At 43.3% G+C, this 19,513-nt stretch overlaps 1 protein-coding gene across 6 annotated transcripts in view; it reads left to right on the top strand.

Annotated features, from left to right (window-relative positions):
• ninl (ninein-like) overlaps positions 1-19,513 on the top strand; it is a 93,859-nt gene that overhangs the window by 19,077 nt on the left and 55,269 nt on the right. For 5 of the 6 annotated variants that reach the window (XM_067989302.1, XM_067989304.1, XM_067989306.1 and 2 more), the window contains exons 4-7: positions 1,398-1,603; positions 8,521-8,587; positions 12,834-13,024; positions 17,710-17,859. In XM_067989302.1, coding sequence (XP_067845403.1) covers positions 1,398-1,603; positions 8,521-8,587; positions 12,834-13,024; positions 17,710-17,859 — 614 coding nt within the window. The remainder of the gene's footprint in view (positions 1-1,397; positions 1,604-8,520; positions 8,588-12,833; positions 13,025-17,709; positions 17,860-19,513) is intronic. The other variant, XM_067989308.1, reaches the window with a different exon arrangement.

Here is a 19,513-nt window from a genome sequence, read left to right on the forward strand (position 1 = left end):
TTGTGTTGAGGATCAAATGTGTGAATATTTCTTTTTGAGGTGTTGCTATCTAAATATCTGAAATGATTACATTTTTTATATATATATATAAAAATTAGTATAAACAACCTGATGGTTGGTGTGCATTTGTTAACCAACCAATTGTTAAAAAGAAAGAACGGACTTGCATTTATATAGTGCCTTTTAGGACCTCAGGACATCCCAAAGTGCTTTACAGCCAGTGAAGTATGTTGGAAGTGTAGTCACTGTTGTAATGTAGGGAAACACAGCAGCCAAATTGCACACAGCAAGATCCCACAAATAGCCATGAGATAATGATCAAATAATCTGTTTTAGTGGTATTGAGAGATAAATATTGGCCAGGACACTGGGGAGAACTCCCCTGCTCTTCTTTGAATAGTGCCATGCGATCCTTTATGTCCTCAGTTTAACGTCTCATCCGAAAGACGGCACCTCCGACTGTGTGACTTGTGCTGGATTCTTCCCATTCTTGGCACAATTCTTATCCGGTCCAGAGTGGCGTGGCATCAACTTGTCTGAATTAATTCCTTCAATCTTAAGCAGATGTTTAAGATTATGACTCTGGTACTGACTCAGTACTGCACTGGAATGTCAGCCTGGATTTTGTGCTCAAGTCTCTGGAGTGAGACTTGAATCCACGACCTGCTACATAGGTTCATGGGAGTGTGGAGCAGTCACAACCTGAGGAGGTCATTTTAGTGTCTGCATTGAATAAAAAAAGTTCCACTTCAGTATAGGGAGGCAAAGTTAACAAACGACAAAATCAACGAGCAGCTTTAACTCTAACCAGCCACCCACAGAATGACCTCAACTTCCACTTGCAACAACTTGCCCCACACCCTCTTGATTGAGGAATGAGATTGATGAAGAGAAAAGTCTACATTTCTCTGTCAATTTTATACTTGAAAGCTCTAATTCGGGCATTTATCTCTTGCACAAGGATAATTTATAAAGGTTCCTGCATGGAGGGGCAGGAAACCTATCGTCCATTGTGCTTATATAGGGATTGAGGACTAATAAAAACTCTATCAGATTGGCAATTAGTAAATTAGTCAGTTCCCAGCTAATTTTAAGGGGTCGGGGAGCTATTATGAAGGAACTATAACTGATTTATGTGTACTGGCTTGTTGACTCATTTTATTTCGTTGTATTATAGAATGTAAAATGGAAATGTTCTAGCCGATTTCTTCTTTAAAAGTCCAGTTTTTAAAAAAAATTCTACTTAAGTTTGGTTAGGTGGTTAAAATGCACCTCAACTGCTTTGAGTTTGAAACTCAACTCTTTGCATTTGCTCAAATAAATAAAGCTTGTTCTAAAAAGATTTTTTAGGGCGGATTCAGTAAAGATTTCTGTGTTTGTATATTTTTTGTTTTCAGCTATCCCAGAGGAGGTCCAGCCAAAGTATGTCAAGGGGACCAAACGATATGGCCGCCGATCTATACCGGAATTCCTGGATTCCGAGGTCGAAGCTGCAGGTGATTTGGAGGAGCCGCTTCCTTTTAAGGCAACAAAGGCTGAGCCATTTGTACAAAGCATCAACAGAACTCAGTTGAGACGCTCTGCATCTCTTGAAAGTGTGGAGGTTTGTCCGGTTTATCCTTTTTGTTTAATCCTGTCCGGCCTCCCATCTTCCATCCTCTGTAAATGCCTGTATCCTAACCTGCACTAAGCCCTGTTCACCCATCGCCCCATGTGCTCGATGACCTATATTGGCTTCCGGTCCAGTAACGCCTCAAATTTAAAATTCTCACCCTTGTGTTCAAATCCCACCATTGCCTCACCCCTCCCTACCTCTGTAACTTCCTCCAGCCCTACAACCCTCCAAGAACTCTGCATTCCTCCAATCCTGGCATCTTGTGCATCCCCCACTTCCTTCGCTCTACTATTGGCGGCTGTTGCCTTCAGCTGTCTAGGCCCTAAGCTCTGAAATTCCCTCCCTAAACCTCTCCGCCTCTCTATCTCTCTCTCTCCTCCTTCAAGATGCTCCTTAAAACCTATCTCTTTGACCAAACCTTTGGTCACCTGTCCTAATATACCTTATGTGGCTTGGTGTCAAATTTTGCCTGATTATGCTCCTGTGAAGTGCCTTGGGATGTTTTACTACATTAAAGGTGCTATATAAATGCAAGTTGTTGTTTTACTCTAAATTAGTCCCATTATATTTGCTTTTTAAAAAAAATTTGAGCCTCCCCAATTGGGAAGAGATCCAGTTAACTTCCCTTTGAAAAGCTAGCACTGTTATGAACAATGATGGACAGGAAAAGACCATCTGGTCCATCCAGCCTGACCCACACAATTGCGATGCCCCACCCGATACCATGTGATCTCCTGGGAGAGGCAAAAAACAGATAAAACCCAAGCCAATTTGGGGGTAAAAATCTGCCATCCCCCTTAGGCGATCAAAACTAGCCCAGGAGACCATTCTGGCCCTGATAATTCTTTGCAGTACCTACCTTTTGTATGAGCTGATCTCCGCCCCAGCCACAAACAAGTCCAACTCTTGCTTGAAGGAATTCTTTCGAAATAAAATGGTGGGTTCTCCCCAATATCACCTTTGGTAAAGATGGTATGTAACTAAGACACACAAAACCAGAAGGCACCCGCTTTAGTTCCAGTGGCCTGTGTTGTTAGCTGATCTCAGCCAGGATGGCAATAGGAGTGCTACAATTGGCTTCATTGCCAATGGAATATAAAAGGAAGAAAAATCATTCCAGCTTCCTGTTTTGGATTGCTATTCAATGGACCTGCCTATGTGTGTATGTCCAAGTGAGAAGAGGATTAGGCTTGGCTGTGATACCCACCCTGCTTAAATAGCATTAAGAACAACTGGAATTTATATAATGCTATTCTCCTAAGAGAAAACATCTCTGAGCATTTAACAAGGCAGGAAGGATGGACATGGAGTGGGAAAAGGAGGGAAATTTAGTGAAGAAGATTGAAGGTATAATCAAAGAAGACCGTTTGAAGGCAGCACAACAGAGTGATTTTGGGAGATTATCCCAGAAAGTGGAGATGTAAGCCACAGATGTAAGGTGAGATCAGTTTCAGCTGTGATGACCCCTATGACAACATAGTCTTGCAACTATTCACTGACGAAGGGGATAATCTCTGAAAGCTTGTGATTTTAAAATAAATTTGTTGGACTATAACCTGGTGTTGTAAGATTCCTTACAACTATTCACTGGATTGACATATACGAGAAGAATGGCTCATGGGTACAAGATGACTGTTTTCCAGTGCCCGTGGGACTTCTACCTCTGTATGAGGCAGAAGAAAACTAGGGATTGGAATGATCCTTTTTTTTCTGATTCTGCTTCTCTGAAGATGGGCATTGGTATACTTGTTATAATTGTCTTTCTGTGTATTAACATCATTCAGGTGTTAATGATTCTGTAATGGTTCAAGTTCAAGCTTTCTGTTGTATTTTGTGTTTTTTTTTACTTTGTTAGCTCTTCGAAAGAACACACAGGTGCAGAACAGTCTCTGTGAACATAACCTCGGTACAGCTGAAACGGTGTTGCTTGTGTGAAGAGCAGGAAAATTTCTGTTTCCTTTTTAAAAAAAAAAATAAGTGTATAGAGTTCCATAGATGAGGAAGTGTCTGTAGTGTTGGCCGTTCTGTGTGATTGCATTTTGAAGTTTATTAAAATCCTTTACTGATGTGGAAGGACTAACCTGTACTCAAAAGATTAACAAGCAGTTTACATTTCAAGGTTATATATCTGCCTTTCTTGAATACAGCCCTTTTCTGTTTGTGTACAAGAGCAATTGGTTACATAATCGAGCAACATTTTGATTAATTAATCTATTGGGATAAATGCTGTAGATGTTTTCAGTATCTCTGTTTTTAACATTTCCAGTATCTAGATAGAGATCTGACTTGTGTTTTGCCACAATCATAACCAAAGGAAATTTACTTTCCTGTGATCAGCTAAGGAATGCAGTCACTGTTTCATGCTGCTTGCCATTCAAGCTATGCATTGGTTCTCCTGTGGTTTAGTTTGTCAGAATGAATTCCACGGTTTCTTAGTTACAGACTTTGGGATACATTACACTATAATTACAAAGCTTTATGGTCAATTACTTCATATTATAAATGTGTTTTGCAGCCATACTCTAATAAAGGACTTTACTTAATGCTTCAGCATGTACAACAACTGTAACATATAATATACAATTAGTAGGTTGTTCACATTTTAAGTTGGGTCTGCTCTGCTAAACCAAATGAAAGACTTCATATAACGCCTTTCACGACTTCAGGACGCTCTAAAGCACAATAGAGTACTTTTTGAAGTTGTAATGTAGGAAATATGGCAGCCAATTTGTGTACAGCAAGGTCCCACAAACAGCAATGTGATAATGGCCAGATAATCTGTTTTTTAGTGATGTTCGTTGAGGGATAAATGTTGACCAGGGAGAACTCCCCTGCTCTTCTTCGAAATAGTGCCATGGGATCTTTTCCGTCCACCTGGAAGGGCAGACAGTGCCTCAGTTTAACTTCTCACCTGAAAGATGGCATCCGCGACAGTGCAGCACTCCCTCAGTACTGCACTGGGAATATTAGCCAAGATTTTGTGCTCAAGTCTCTGGAGTGGGATTTGAACCCATGACTTTCTGACTCAGGGGAATTCCCTGCTTAAACCTCTCTGACTTTCCACCTGTCTCTCCTCCTTTAAAATGCTCCTGAAAACCTATCAATTTGATCAAGTTTCTGGTCACCTGTCCTAATATCTCCTTATATGACACGGTGCCAATTCTGGTCTGATCACGTTCCTATGAAGTGCCTTGGCAACCACTGAGCCACAGCAGACACCCTGTTGCCCCTTTAGTTTGGAGAATAGTTCCATGGCACCAGTCACCCTCCCAAACCTTTGTTCACGTGTGAGGCTTGATCACGAATGTCATTGGGCTATTCTACCACAGTGCAGCCCAATCCTGTCTTCACCTGTCGCACGCAGGTGATCACAGGATCAGTTAACTCAGCAGCAACCTTCCTATAACAACTTGTATTTATATAGTGCCTTTAACATAGTAAAATGTCCCAAGGCACTTCATAGGAACGTGATCAGACCAGAATTGGCACCGTGTCATATAAGGAGATATTAGGACAGGTGACCAGAAACTTGATCAAATTGATAGGTTTTCAGGAGCATTTTAAAGGAGGAGAGACAGGTGGAAAGTCAGAGAGGTTTAAGGAGGGAATTCCAGAGCTTGGGATTTGGACAGCTGAAGGCACGGCCGCCAATGGATGGGTAAAGGAAATCAGGGATGCACAAGAGGCCAGAATTGAAAGTGCCATGAATCAGGAGTTGCAACCCTGCTGGAGCAGCCTTGTTGAGTCCTTATCACTCCCAGTCGTGCAAAAGTGGCAATGCATCATTTTGGAGCTGGTCTAAATTAACCGTTGGTCTTGACGATACTCTGATCGGTGTAGTTTTATTTATTTATTCGCTCTTCTGCAACAGTCTTTTTAATATGGATTTTGCACGGACTGATCCATCTGGCTGGGGAGTGACACTGCATTTGCTCTGTCAACCTGCATACTGAAGCAAGGCCAGATGACATGCAAAGTTGTGCCCTCGCCTGGCTGAATCTAGAATTATGGTGCTTTCAGAGCTCTAACCTAATCAGAGGTTTGGCTGATGCAGTAAATTGAGCATTATCTGAATGAAACCCACGGCATTTAACTGCCTTGTTGGTATTTTGTCTTTTGAATTTGGGCTTGGAATTATTTATTTTTTTAAGACTACTTTTGCAAAAGTTTCCGCATCTCTTGCTATTTTTGAATTGTTACCTTTCTGTGAAGTGCAGGGAGAATGTGTTTAATATTTTTCTGATGTCATCGCCACAGAAAATGATTTTAAATTATAAGGAAGTTCCATAAATGCTGCATATTTTAGATGATCTTTTGAAACTGTTTACAGATACCTATTGCGTGTCAGTAATCATTTCATGGGTGTGGGAGGTAATCTCAATCAGTTTTCTCCCTCCAGCCTAAAGTTACTCCTTTAATTTGGTTAATAATCACAGCTATTGCACTTCACCATTTTCATATTATAGGGAGTAATTTTTTTTCCAAAGTGAATATTGACACCACTGTGACATCCAATTAGTTGGAGACGGGGCAGGACTTGAGGTTTTAGTTTATTTATAAACTACAGCAAAGAGAATCTATTATTACAGCAAACAGAGTCTCTACAGCAAACTCATGACTGAAACTACAGCAAAGTCTCCCGATAAAGCAGGATTATTTCTCCAGTAAAATGCAGTGAGTGAAGGATAGTTACGTAATACAAATTATCTGCGTAAAATCAACCCCAGTCACTTACAGCAGTGCAGTCTCCAGGTGGGGGAATTATCCAATCGTCTCCATTCTGGTCGGGAATAGTGGCGTTACTATATGCAGCCTTTTTTTTTGGTCACGGTTGCTCAAACACTGAAATTGTACAGAGTCTTTGTCTGAAATTTGGAGAAATTTTCATGACTTTTACAAAGTCACCCTGGGGCATGATTTCTGGCTGCCAGTTAGAGAGTTTGGCCTACCCACCTTTTTAACGGGGAATTGTGTACGGAGTGTGGGGATCCCAAACAGGAGAGAAAATAACTTTTAAAAACAGAATGATTGATTGGGGGGAGGCCCCAATTCAAGTCCAATCTGGTAAGTGGGACCACTATTCACTTCCCTTCAAAGATGGGAGGATCATGAGGTGTAGACTACTTCATGACTCCATGACTTGATGGCAAGGGTGGAATAACACTCAGGCCTATAGGGCCTGTGCTCCGGGGCCCCGGCCAAACTTAGTATGCAAAGATCTCCAGGTTGGCGCCCTCCAAGAGAGTTGAAGGCTTTTAACCTCGGAGCCCTCCTCCAGCTTGAGTCTATTCCCTCGTTGTTTAAGCGGAGAAGCAGTGTTGTAAGTTGAAGGAGCATGTACACAGATACCCACCTGATCTGAAGCCTATCCTTTTGCATCACTAAGTGAGCACACATCATGGAGCTAAGTTGCGTTACAATAATTTTATTTGAGAAACCCTTCGAAAGATCTGTGTGCCAAGGCTTTCAATTGTAAGTTGTGGCTTGAATGTGTGCCTTGTTTGAGTTTGGGTATGCATTGTTGAGCCATGAAAGAGCTGTAAACATTGTGAGGGTTTGGCAACAGGCAGCAGCAAATGCGCAACAGGTTGGCAGGTAACGCCCTGTGGAATGTGATCTTGGGCTGTCTATTTGGTAAAGAGTACCGTAGAGCAGTCGTAGTTTGGCAGCTTCTTTAAAGTGTGCTGTGCCATTGTCTCCCACATAAGTTGCTGGGCCTGTGGGTAGTGCATGCAGCATTGACTCTGGCCGCCACCAATTGCCGGGCATACAGCACTGCTGTTCTCTGGGAAGGGTGTCCTAGAGTGCCAAATAGGACAACCTCCTCACATCCCACTTTATGTGCCTTTATTACCTCTAGACTTGACTATTCCAATGCTCTCCTGGCCGGCCTCCCACCTTGCATCATCAAACTTGAGCTCATCCAAACTCTGCTGCCGGTATCCTAATTTGCACCAAATCCCGTTCACCCATCACCTCTGTGCTCACTGACTTACATTGGCTCCCTCGATTTTAAAATTCTCAACCTTATGGTTCAAATCCCTCCATGGCCTCACCCCTCGCTATCTCTGTAACCTCCTCCAGCCCTACAACCCACCGAGATCACTGTGCTCCTCCAATTCTGGCCTCATGCGCATCCCTGATTTTCAGCTCTCTACCATCGGAAATCAATTTTTGTCTCTACTTGCGGCCACTTGCCTTTAAATCTGGCCTGGGACTTTTAAGGGCTCGGACTGTTCTCCTTGGAGCAGAGAAGGTTAAGGGGAGATTATGTCCAAAATTATGAAGGGTTTTGATAAAGTAGATAGGGAGAAACTGTTTCCACTGGCAGGAAGGTCGGTAACCAGAGGTCACAGATCTAAGGTAGTTGACAAAAGAACCAAAGGGGAGATGAGGAGAATTTTTTTTACGCAGCGAGTTGTTACTATCCGGAATGTACTGCCTGAAAGGGTCGTGGAAGCAAATTCAATAGTAATTTTCCAAAGGAAACTGGATATATACTTGAAACTGAAAGATTTGCAGGGCTATGGGGAAAGAGCAGGCAAGTGGGACTAATTGGATAGCTCTTTCAACGAGCCAGCACGTGCGCGATGGGCTAGATGGCTACCTCCTGAGCTGTATGATTCTTTGCTTTTCTATCACCACATCCCTCCCTCCCTTTTTAGTGAACTACCAGCATCAGGCCCAATTCAGGCTAGGTGCTCATTGTGTTCACTACATGAACGCAGATCCTGGGAGTTCCAGCGGGGTTGCCTGGTCGCAATTTGTGCTGGTGCGGAGTTTGCAGTGCACTGGTCCTGCCATCTCAGCACCTGGACTGAAAAATTTGCTCCAATGTTTCCTCCAGTGAGCCTCCCTACTGTTTAGTTATCTGTTGAATTTATTGGGGTCATTTTCTGTTGCAGAGCCTCAAGTCTGATGAAGAGCTTGAAAGCCATAAAGAACCTCTGCATGAAACCTTTGAAGCACAAGGTAAAGCGTTTATTTACAGTGTTAACTTCAGACCATTATCTCTTTTGTTTAACAACAACTTGCATTTATATAGCGTCTTTAACGTACTAAAACGTCCCAAGGCGCTTCACAGGAACATAGGAACAGGAGTAGGCCATTCAGCTCCTCGAGCCTGTTCCGTGTAGGAACGTAATCAGACAAAAAGGAGACATTAGGACAGGTGACCATATTAGCTTGGTCAAAGAGGTAGGTTTAAAGGAGGAGAGAAAGGTGGAGAGGTTTAGGGAGGAAATTCCAGAGCTTAGGGCTTAGATGGCTGATGGCACAGCTGCCAATGATGGAGCAAAGGGAGTGGGGAATGCACAAGAGGCTAGAGTTGGAGGAATGTAGAGGTCTTGGAGGGCTGGAGGAAGTTTATATGGAAGAATTTTAACTGGTGAATGAGAATTTTAAAATCGAGGCGTTCCCAGACCGGGAGCCAATGTAGGTCAGTGAGCACAGGGGTGATGGGTGAACAGGACTTGGTGCGTGTTAGGATCCAAATTAAAATGACATAATTTGCAAGTGATCCTGATAGAGCAACTTTGGGTAATTTTATTTATAATACAGTTACAAAGTTCCAATTGTCTTTGGGGGCTTTCAGTATACACTTTTCACACAGTTGATTCAAATTTTTTTTTGTTTGTGTGTACGTGTAAATAAGTCTTTATGGGATTTTGTTCACTCAAAAACTTTCCGTAAACTCCTAATGTGGATTACAACCAGACATGTTTTTCAAGTTAATCCTGACTCTCAGCTATCCTTTCACAAAATGCTACTGGCTGCTGGTGAGAGTGGAAGGTGTGAAACAACTCTCTAAGCCCTCTAGTAATGGCAAAGACCTGTTGTCTACTAGAAGACGCAACAATGTGAACAGCTAATGGGTGGTTTGGTTGACCTCCATTTATTCTTCTTTGTAACTCTGCTATGTTTCATAATACATTAATTTTACCTGGTTACTGGGAGAATAAGCTCAAACACCACTTGAGAATGCTTTGTCCTTCAAGTACTGATAATTACAAGGAGTGATGTTGCTTAATATTGAGATACACTTCAAGCCAATATCGTTACTTTACTGTAAACTTTTTTTCCTTTTTTAAAAAAAAACAGGAGTTTTGAGTTATGTATAGAGTTGCGCTCCTGTTTTTTCTGTGATCCCGACTATTGCAAACTATTTACATAACCCATCTTGATACAAATTATTTTTCACAGATATTCCTAAATTTTCTTCCTGCGTCTTAGGTATTCCAAGGTGATGGGACGGTTGGTTAACCTGTTTTCAGGACCCTACTAACTTTGGTTTGGTAACCAAGAGATGCGTGAGAGTGTCCCAGAATGACTTGTGGTATTGCACCTCTCACTCCCCAGCCACTGTTCCATTTAATCCTTGCTCTTGACGTGGCTGAAACTGGATTTGTCATGTGGAGAGTTACAGACAATTAAGTTTCAGCTGTTACTGCACAGCATAGTGCATTAAAACACTAACCTGCTGCACCACCAGCCCTGATGTCTTAAAGGGTTAAATTACGAGGACAGGCTGCAGCAAACTTGAGTCGTATTCCCTTGAGTTCAGAAGATTGAGGAGTGACCTGATTGAGGTGTTTAAAATGATGACGGGCTTCATTGGGGTAGATACAGAGAAACTATTTCCTCTGGTAGGGTAATCCAGGACAAAGGGGCATAACCTTAAAATTAGAGCTAGGCTGTTCAGGAGTGAGATCAGGAAGCACTTTTCACACAAAGGGTAGTAGACATCTGGAACTGGTTTTCCAAAAGGCTGTGGATGCTGGATCAATTGGAGCTTTGGAGACTGGGCTAGATAGATTTTTGTTGGGTAAGGGTACGTAGAGGGTAAATGGAGTTGAGGTACAGACCAGCCATGATCTAATTGAATGGTGGCACAGGCTCGAGGGGCTGAATGGCCTGCTCCTGTTCCTATGTCTGTCCTCAGACATGAAATAAATTGTCTTTTTGCCCTTGTGTAAGGAGGGGCGGGTGTGGAGGAATAGGAACAAAAGGGAGGGAAATGCTGTCGGCATAAACCCCTGAACATTGTTGTCAATGTAAAAACATATTTCAAATTAATGAAACGTGAAAGGTATATTTGTTGTGCTGATGTTACTCTGATTAGACCTAATTTACATGCATTAAAATTAGGTTGGTTGGAAAGTAGGCTTTGGCTTTGCATTGCTATGTAAAATACAAGTCAAATTTTTGGGGGTGTTCACATTTATCCAAATGGAATATTAAAGCATGCAGGTTGGACTTTGCATGTGGAAATTGGGTTGTCTGTAGACTTTTCTCTAAATCCTGTAGTGAAACCCCGCCTGCTGCTGAAACCCTCATCCATGTCATTGTTACCTCCAGACTTGACTATTCCAGTGCTCTCCTGACTGGCCTCCCACCTTCCATCCTTCATAAACTTGAGCTCATCCAAAACTCTGCTGCCCGTATCCCAACTGCCAGTCCTGCAACACCTCGATTTTAAAATTCTCATCCTTGTTTTCAAATCCTTCCATGGCTTTGCCCCTCACTATCTCTGTAACCTCCTCCAGCCCTACAACCCTCTGAGATCGCTGTGCTCCTCCAATTCTGGCCTCCTGCACATCCACGATTTCCTTTGCTCCACCTATTATCCTTTTTAAAAGCAGGTGAACTGCGATGAAATAAGACAATACACATTGGAGTCCCACAGTGCTGTACATCATGGATTGTACCCACAATGTGCAACATAACCATGGGGGAGAGGGAGGGGGGGGGGGGAGGAAGAGAAGAGTCATTCTTGGGTTGTTCTTGTGTGTCTCATGACCCTCTTGACTGTTGCACTTTGCATAAGCCAGTCTAACTTGCTTTTGAAAGGATAATGGGTGTTTACGGTAGTAGAATTGGAGGAAAGTCCATCATCAACCTAATCTTCACATTCAAGTACGGTAGTAAATTTTTTAAATTATGAAAGTACACTCTTTAAAAAAATAAAACAGAAATGTATCAATTTTATGCAGCATATTTTCTACGTCTGTTTCTTGGATTAGTAAAGCTGTGTGAAACATGTACTAATAACAAAACAGATTATAAAAACAAGGAAGTTATGCTAAACCTTTATAAATCATTGGTTAGGCCTCAGCCTGAGAATTGTGTCCAATTCTGAGCACCACACTTTAGGAAGGATGTCAAGGCCTTGGAAAGGGTGCAGAGGAGACTTACTAAAATGGTACCAGGGATGTGGGACTTCAGTTAAGTGGAGAGACTAGAGAAGCTGGGATTGTTCGCCTTAGAGCAAAGAAGGTTAAGGGGAGATTTAATAGAAGTATACAAAATTATGAGAGATTTTGTTAGAGTAAATAAGGATAAACTGTTTTTACTGGCGGGTGGGTCGATAATCAGAGGGCACAGATTTAAGATAATTGGTAAAAGAACCAGAGGGGAGATGAGGAGAAATAATTTTATGCAGTGAGTTGTTATGATCTGGAATGCACTGCCTGAAAGGGTGGCGAAAGCAGATTCAATAGTAACTTTCAAAAGGGAATTGGATAAATACTTGACAAGGAAAAGTTTGCGGGGCTACGGGGAAAGAGCAGGGGAGCAAGATTAATTGGATAGCTCTTTCAAAGCGCCGACAGGTGGGCCAAATGGGCTCCTTCTGTGCTGTATGATTCTATGACTTAGTTTTGGCATGAAATGGTCGTTGCTGTCAGAAAAACATTCCTTCTCTCAAGTTATCTGTGAAAATTGTAAACAATTTTACAACACCAAGTTATAGTCTTATGTCACGCTACACGTTACCCCACCAGCGAACAAATGTTATCTGTTTTTAATATAACGGGTCAGTTGCTGTCTTTTCTATGTTTCTACCTCTCTATCTCTGTTTTTTTTTTGTGTTTGTTTTTTTTTTGGTGATTTGTATATTCTGAGACCTGGCAGGTAACACCTGTCTGTCTGCACACTGATTGCCTTGGCAACGGGCAGTTGAAAAAACTGTCTGTACTCAACAAGCATTGTTCTGTGAATTATAAATGCGATTTCATTTCGAGGATTTCATTTCCAAATCGTTCACCTGAGGAAGGAGGTAGCCTCCGAAAGCTTGTGAATTTAAAATAAAATTGCTGGACTATAACTTGGTGTTGTAAAATTGTTTACAATTGTCAACCCCAGTCCATCACCGGCATCTCCACATCGTGAAAATTGTAAACATTGTTGAGCACTGTTTATGTTTAAAATTCCCAATTAGGTCAGCTGAGCAGATGGAATCCCGATAACGTCAACAGTCCCAGGAGGTCCTCCACTCCTTGTCCTGAAGCTACAGAGATCCACGTGCAAGCTATCTGGGATGAGTTGGGAGTAGGGAAGAACGGCTACCTTAACCGAGAGGAATTGGCCACAGTCTGTGATAACATTGGCCTAAAGGACCTCAAAGGCGAAGTATGTGTGTTAACCTCAAACTAATACACCTTTACTGTAAACATGGCATAGTATTGACGTTTTTTGTACTGCAAACTGCCCGCGATATTTTCTATTTTTCTTCACTCTCCTTGTGTCGCAATGCTCCTTACACCAAAAGGGTGAGCAGGGGACTCTTTCCCAGGGTCTCTGATGCTGTCCTTTTAATCAACTGCTAATTAGTTGGATAATAAGTTGATATCTGCTAATGAAATTCATTGATTAGATAACTAGTTAATAGCTGCGATTTGGGAGATTGCTGGTTCATGCGCACTTAAATAGGTGGATGCCTGTGGGAGCGGATTCATCACTTGTGTGCTGAGGTTTGGTGTTTGTGGACTCCAATTTAAATCTGCAAGGTCGCTTACTTCAGAATTGCGCCCAAAATAGAAAGGATGCCAACCACTGAAAGCCAGGGTGTAGATGCCGATGGCACAGTTTTATCGAGACGTGAGGCACACAAGAGCAGCTCAGGGTGGCCCTCCCATCATGGCTGTGTTGCTTATTCTGGGTACATTGGTGTACAGCACTGTTGGACTCCAGTGTGCTGTCCCATTGTTTATCCCAATTTAACTTACTTTTAAAAGGATTATGTTTAAATCTTCAGGCCTTTACTTAATCCGACTAGTTCTGTTTTATCTTCAACATCATCCTTAACATCCAACCGGTAACCATGTGAACTTCATGTGGTCTCCATCTCTGTGGTCTCCGGCATTGAAAATGGCAATTCCTGACCATTTCCTCGTCTCCCAAAGCATTCACATCTCCCTGCCTGCTTCCAGTCCCAGTACCCTTAACTTCCACCTCTGGAAAAACTGCCCCCCCCCCCACCCAACCCCCCCGGCTTCCTTTCCAATCTGCTGCCAACTGTAACTCTCTTTCCCCAACCCCGCACCCCCCCCACTCCGCCAACTGCTCTGGCTCGCCACCTGTCGTGACAACACTGCCACTGACCTGCCAAGAGCTGCCTCCCTTACTTATGCTTCCGATGCTCTCATTGCCACTGTTTTCCCCCTTGTGTCAAAATGCTCCCATCTTTGCATCCTTATGTCTGAGAGCTGCAGACTTAAGCGCACTTGTATGACGGAGTCTTGTCAACCACCAAATCTGGCCGGACCATATTGAGCCTTAACACCATTCCCTCTCAACAGTCAAATCCTCCTATTATTGCAGGATCATCCTGGAGGGCAAGAACAACACACAGCTCCTTTTCCCTGAAAGACCACCCCCACCCCCTGCCTTGCTCCCTCCAACCTTGGCTCGAAAACCAAGTGTGAGGAGCTCATGGATTTCTTCATCTCGAAGATCGAGACCATTATGCAGTTGCCTTAGGTGCCATCCCCTTCTCCCCACCCTAACACCAAAAACTCTCAGCCCCTCATACATCCAAACCTGACATCCCTGTCACTTCACAGCTTCTCTCCCATTACCCACTTCACCCTGTCCAATCTTACATATTTTACGAGATCCACCTTCTGCTCCTTAGATCGCCTCCCTACACAACTCGTGAGCATTCAGCTACTTTTCCTAGCTCCAGTGCTCGCTCACGTTTTAACAACTTTCTGTGATCAGACAGTGACAGTGTGTTTCTTCCTTTCTCAACTACCATCGTTGCCTCTCTTCAAAACACCCACTCTCCCATTCGTTCCCTCCAACTACTGCCCAATCTCTAACCTCTTATCCACGATCCTTGATGCATTACGGCATCCCAGCCACTTGCTATGCCTTGATTTTAAAATTCTCATCGTTGTGTTCAAATCCCTCCATGGCCTCATCCCTCCCCATCTGTGTAACCTCCTCCAGCCCTACAACCCTCCTTAGATTTCTGCACTCCTTCAATTCTGGCTCTTGCAGAACCCTCACTTCTTTCGCTCCAGCATTGGCGGCCATGCCTTCAGCTGCCTAGTCCCATCGCTCTGGAATTCCCTCTCTAAACCTCTCCGCTTCTCTACCTCTCCCTCCTCCTTTAAGTCGCTCCTTAAAACCTACTTCTTTAATCAAGCTATTGGTCACTTGTCCTAATATCTCTTTACGTGGCTCGGTGTCAATTTTTGTCTGATTACGCTCCTGTGTAGTGCCTTGGGACATTTTTAATACGTTAAAAGCACTATATGAATGCAAGCTGATGTTGCTCATCTTTCCCCCAACTCCCTGTCTGAATCCCTTGAGTTTTTTTTTGACCACAGCCCTGGTCGAAGTCCCCAATGAATCTTCTGTGTCTGCAACTATGGTGCTTGATCCGTCTTGGTGCTACTTGACCTCCCAGCAGCGTTCAACATGGTTGATGTGCCACCATTCTTCATTGCTTCTCATTCATCTTCCGTTTTACTGGGACTTCCCTTTCATGGTTGCACTCTGAATCGTCCCAATGACACCACTGCATCTCCAATTATAGCTTCAACTCCAGCTCCCGTTTGGTCACTTCTGGAGTTCTGTCCTTGGCCCCTCCTCTTCCTCGTCTACTTTCTGTTCCTTGGTGGCGTCAATCAATACGCATGGGGTTGGCTTCCACGCACATGCTGATCATGCCCAGCTCTATGTCTCCACACTTTCCTAATTCTACGACCATCGGCATGTTGTCTGTCTGACATAATGTCAATAGATGAGCCAGATTTCCTACCATTGGGAAGACAAAGCCATTGACCCAGATTTTTGCTGCCAAGGTAACGGTGAATTTAATTTGTAAATCATCCAGCAACTTGTGATGAGGAAGAAATACTCCGCGAATTGCAAATCACAAGTTTCAGGATGATTTGCGCTGCTCTGCTGTTAGTCTCGCGAAAATGGCAGTTCGCCCGCAAACTCCCTGTGAGTTTCAAGAAATTGCAGCGTTTGCACGTTGCCAATTAAACCTGCCGCATAAAGTTAGGGCTGCTACTTAATAGCGTAAGTATCTTATTAATGAGGAGATTTATGTTCCTGCAATGCCAATCAACCTCTCTGGCATGTAAAGGGTACAATTTAAATAATGGAGTCTCACTCCTGCAGGTAGTAAATTGTTCTTGAGAGATTTTTGATATTAAAATGTTTTAATTTTTTCTTTTCTGTCTCCTTTTCTCTCTCTCTGTTAATCCAATCTTTCCTTCTCTTTATTTCTCTGATTTGACTAATTCACCCTATTTCATTTTCCGTCGTTCCTCTGTTTCTTTCTCAATCCTTAAACCTCATTTGTTAAGGAGATAGACTGTTGATCCCATCATTCAACAAGGTCCCAGATGCCCCGTTACCCTCACTGTGCCGTTATCACCTCGCACCTCCAGCAACTTACAGGGCAAATCATTTTCGAGCTGAAGGGTGAGGGAAAAAGTATAACTAACAGGGCACGCCACGTGATGGCCCGCTCCAGCAAATTCTGGGACAATGTCTTCAACCCAATCAAAGATTCTACAGCCTTACTATTGATTCTATTCACTTCCCTGGCTGCTTGTTCAGGCTAAACCAGACTGCACACAACCTGTTCATCCCAGGGCTGAGCTTCAAGCTCCATATCCTATCCACTACTTTCTTCCACCTCCTCAACATGGCTACCTCTTCCCCAACCTTACCTGCCATTGCCACTAAAACCCTTCATCACTTACCAACTGCCTTTCTCCAATGCCCTCCTGCCCTCCTTGCGGGTCTTCTGACCTCCACTTTCCAAGGCATTCAAACCTCCGTCACCTGTATCTTGTCCCGCACTTAGCCCTGCTTTTTCATTATACCTATCTTTGTTGGCCTACATTGGCTTTCTGTCCCCAGTGGGTTGAATTTAGAATCCTCGCCCTTAACCACAAATCCCTCCACGGCCTTGCCTCACCCTACCCTGCAACCTTCTCCAGCCTTTCTGTACCCTCCTACCCTCTGATACCAGTCTGCTGTGCTTCCCGTCCACTCCATCCTAAGTGGTAGGGTCTTCAACCATCTCGGCCCAACTCTTTAGAACTCCCTCTCTACCTCCCTCCCCCATTTTTAAAAGCCTTCTCAAAACTCACATTTTCATCACCCCTCCTAACTCTTCAGCAAAGGCTTGTTCCTGCTCTTTTTCCTCTGTAAAGAGGTGCTTATTTAGTTATTGGTGTTATATAAATGGAAGTTGTTGCTATAATTTGCAGAAGTCCTACAAGAAGACCCAAGATGTCAGCCATGGCTCTGTAGATAGCATTCTCCCCTCTGAGTCAGAAAGTTGTTCAAGTCCCACTCCAGACTTGAGCACAAAATCTAGGCTGACACTCCCAGTGCAGTACTGAGGGAGTGCTGCACTGTCGGAGGTGCCATCTTTCAGATGAGACGTGAAACCAAGACCCCATCTGCCCCCTCAGGTGGACGTAAAAGATCCCATTGCACTATTTTGAAGGAGAGCAGTGGAGTTCTCCCCTGTGTCCTGGTCAATATTTATTCCTCAACCAACACCTAAAATCGATTATCTGATCACTATTACATTGCTGTTTGTGGGACCTTGCGGTGTGCAAATTGGCTGCAGCATTTCCTAAATTACAACAGTGACTGCACTTCAAAAGTACTTCATTGGCTGTGAAACACTTTGGGACGTCCTGAGTTAATGAAAGGCACTATATAAATACAAGTCTTTCTTTCTTTATAATTCTCTTAATTCTCGCTTGGATGATGAGATTATTGATGCTGAGTCTTGTCTCTGTACCTTTTGAGGTGTTTGTGAATTGTTTCCACAGGAAGTTGATGATCTGTTCAGAAACCTGGATAAAAATGATGATGGAAAAGTGAGCCTCAATGAGTTTCTTCTTGGCTTGTTTCGACATGGACCTGTGGCATCGGTCCCTTCTACACCCTGCAAGCAGAAATACCATCGAGTTTTCCATCAGGTTAGGCAGCTTATAATAGGGTTAACCTTTTCTTTTGTTAAATATTGTTTAACATATAATGCCATGCTGGCTGTCTCTTCCATGTTTTTCCAAGTGGTTCATCACTCATTCCTCCAACACATGGCTGTAGGTCTTGGCAGCTCCCTTCATATCCCCTTCCACTTTACCCCATCCCTGCTGCTCCCCCACCCCCTCCCCCCTCGCTCCCATTGCTTCTCATACTGCCTCCCCTTCCCACTTCCGCTTCCTATTACCACCTTGCTCTCATTGCCATCCTTTTTCCCACTCTTCTTTCCACTCGTGCAATGTGTTTTCCCTAAACCCTCACTACTCCGTCACCTATCATGAATGTTTGCCCTTCCATTTCTTTACCCCCCCCACCTTCCCATCATCCTCCCATTGATTGCGCTCCCCCTCCCATTGTCCTCTTCTTACCCTCTTCCCCTGCCCTGCCCTGACTTCCATCCGTGATTGTAAAGCCCCCCACTAGCCCAGTCTGAAACCCTCACTCCCTTACCCTTATCCCACTGCTAGCCTCACCCAAAACCTCCGCTCCCCCTATCCCACTCCTTGTAGCAGCCTGATAAAGACTGTCCTCATTCCCTGCAGCGGTCTTTCTTGTTTCCCATCACTACAACAACATTGAGCTATAAGGGAAGCACTTTTTTAATAAAACAACCAAAAGAGCAGTTTTCCAGCTTGGTAATGTAGAAGGAGGAACTCGTCAGGGGACCAATGGGACAGTTGCCCATGTGGAACAGGAATAGAAGGCCTGAGGCCTGATGGGCAAATGGCCCAAGCCAGGACAGGTGAGGTCTGAATAGGTGCCATATCAGATGGTTGGGGCAACAGGGAGGTCAAGCAAGTTAATCTAAAACATACCTGCAATTTCACCTAGAGAAATGGAGTGGGGAGACAAAGCTTGGAGGAGCAGCATTGCCACCTAGTGTTGGGAGGCCAGAAAGGTGAGTTTAAAGCCAATATTCAGTTTAAAAGCAATTCTAGGCATTACACTCAGACGTGACTGCCAAGCATGGTGAAACCATGAGACAGGAAGCAGTACATGCTGGATAAAATACCGTTCATAATATAAGTAAGTATTTAAAATATACCTGCATATAACTTTTAATTAAAATCATCCCTAACATACTGATTCTCAGAAAGCAGTCATAGAATGATATAGCACAAAAGGAGGCCATTCGGCACATTGTGCTTGTGCCGACTCTTTGAAAGAGTGATCCAATTAGTCCCACTCCCCTGCTGTTTCCCCATAGCCCTGCAATTTTTTCTCCAGTTATTTTGCTTTCCTATTTAATGTGGAAAGCATTCATTGTAAATTAATATATAACCGAAGTACTGAATAGGACTAATGAAAGTTTTGAAATTCTTAAACTGAATGTTATAAATTACATGTTCTTCCCTTTTCCAAATATCTGAGTTTGCAGTCAATTGAGAAAATACTTGACTGACTCTAAAATCCATTATAGTATGGTATAACTCTCTGAATGTTGATGAGATTTAATGAAAGGGGCAATTCTTGTGTTTGGGAACTTTTTAACAGGGAAGTAATCAGGAGTCAGAAGGATACAATTGCTACAGAGTCATCTTTGTCGACTGATAATTAATGCATGCAGTTCATTTTTTTTTCTCCCCC

Source organism: Heptranchias perlo, chromosome 8 (assembly GCF_035084215.1).
Source record: "Heptranchias perlo isolate sHepPer1 chromosome 8, sHepPer1.hap1, whole genome shotgun sequence".
Lineage (NCBI taxonomy): Eukaryota > Metazoa > Chordata > Chondrichthyes > Hexanchiformes > Hexanchidae > Heptranchias > Heptranchias perlo.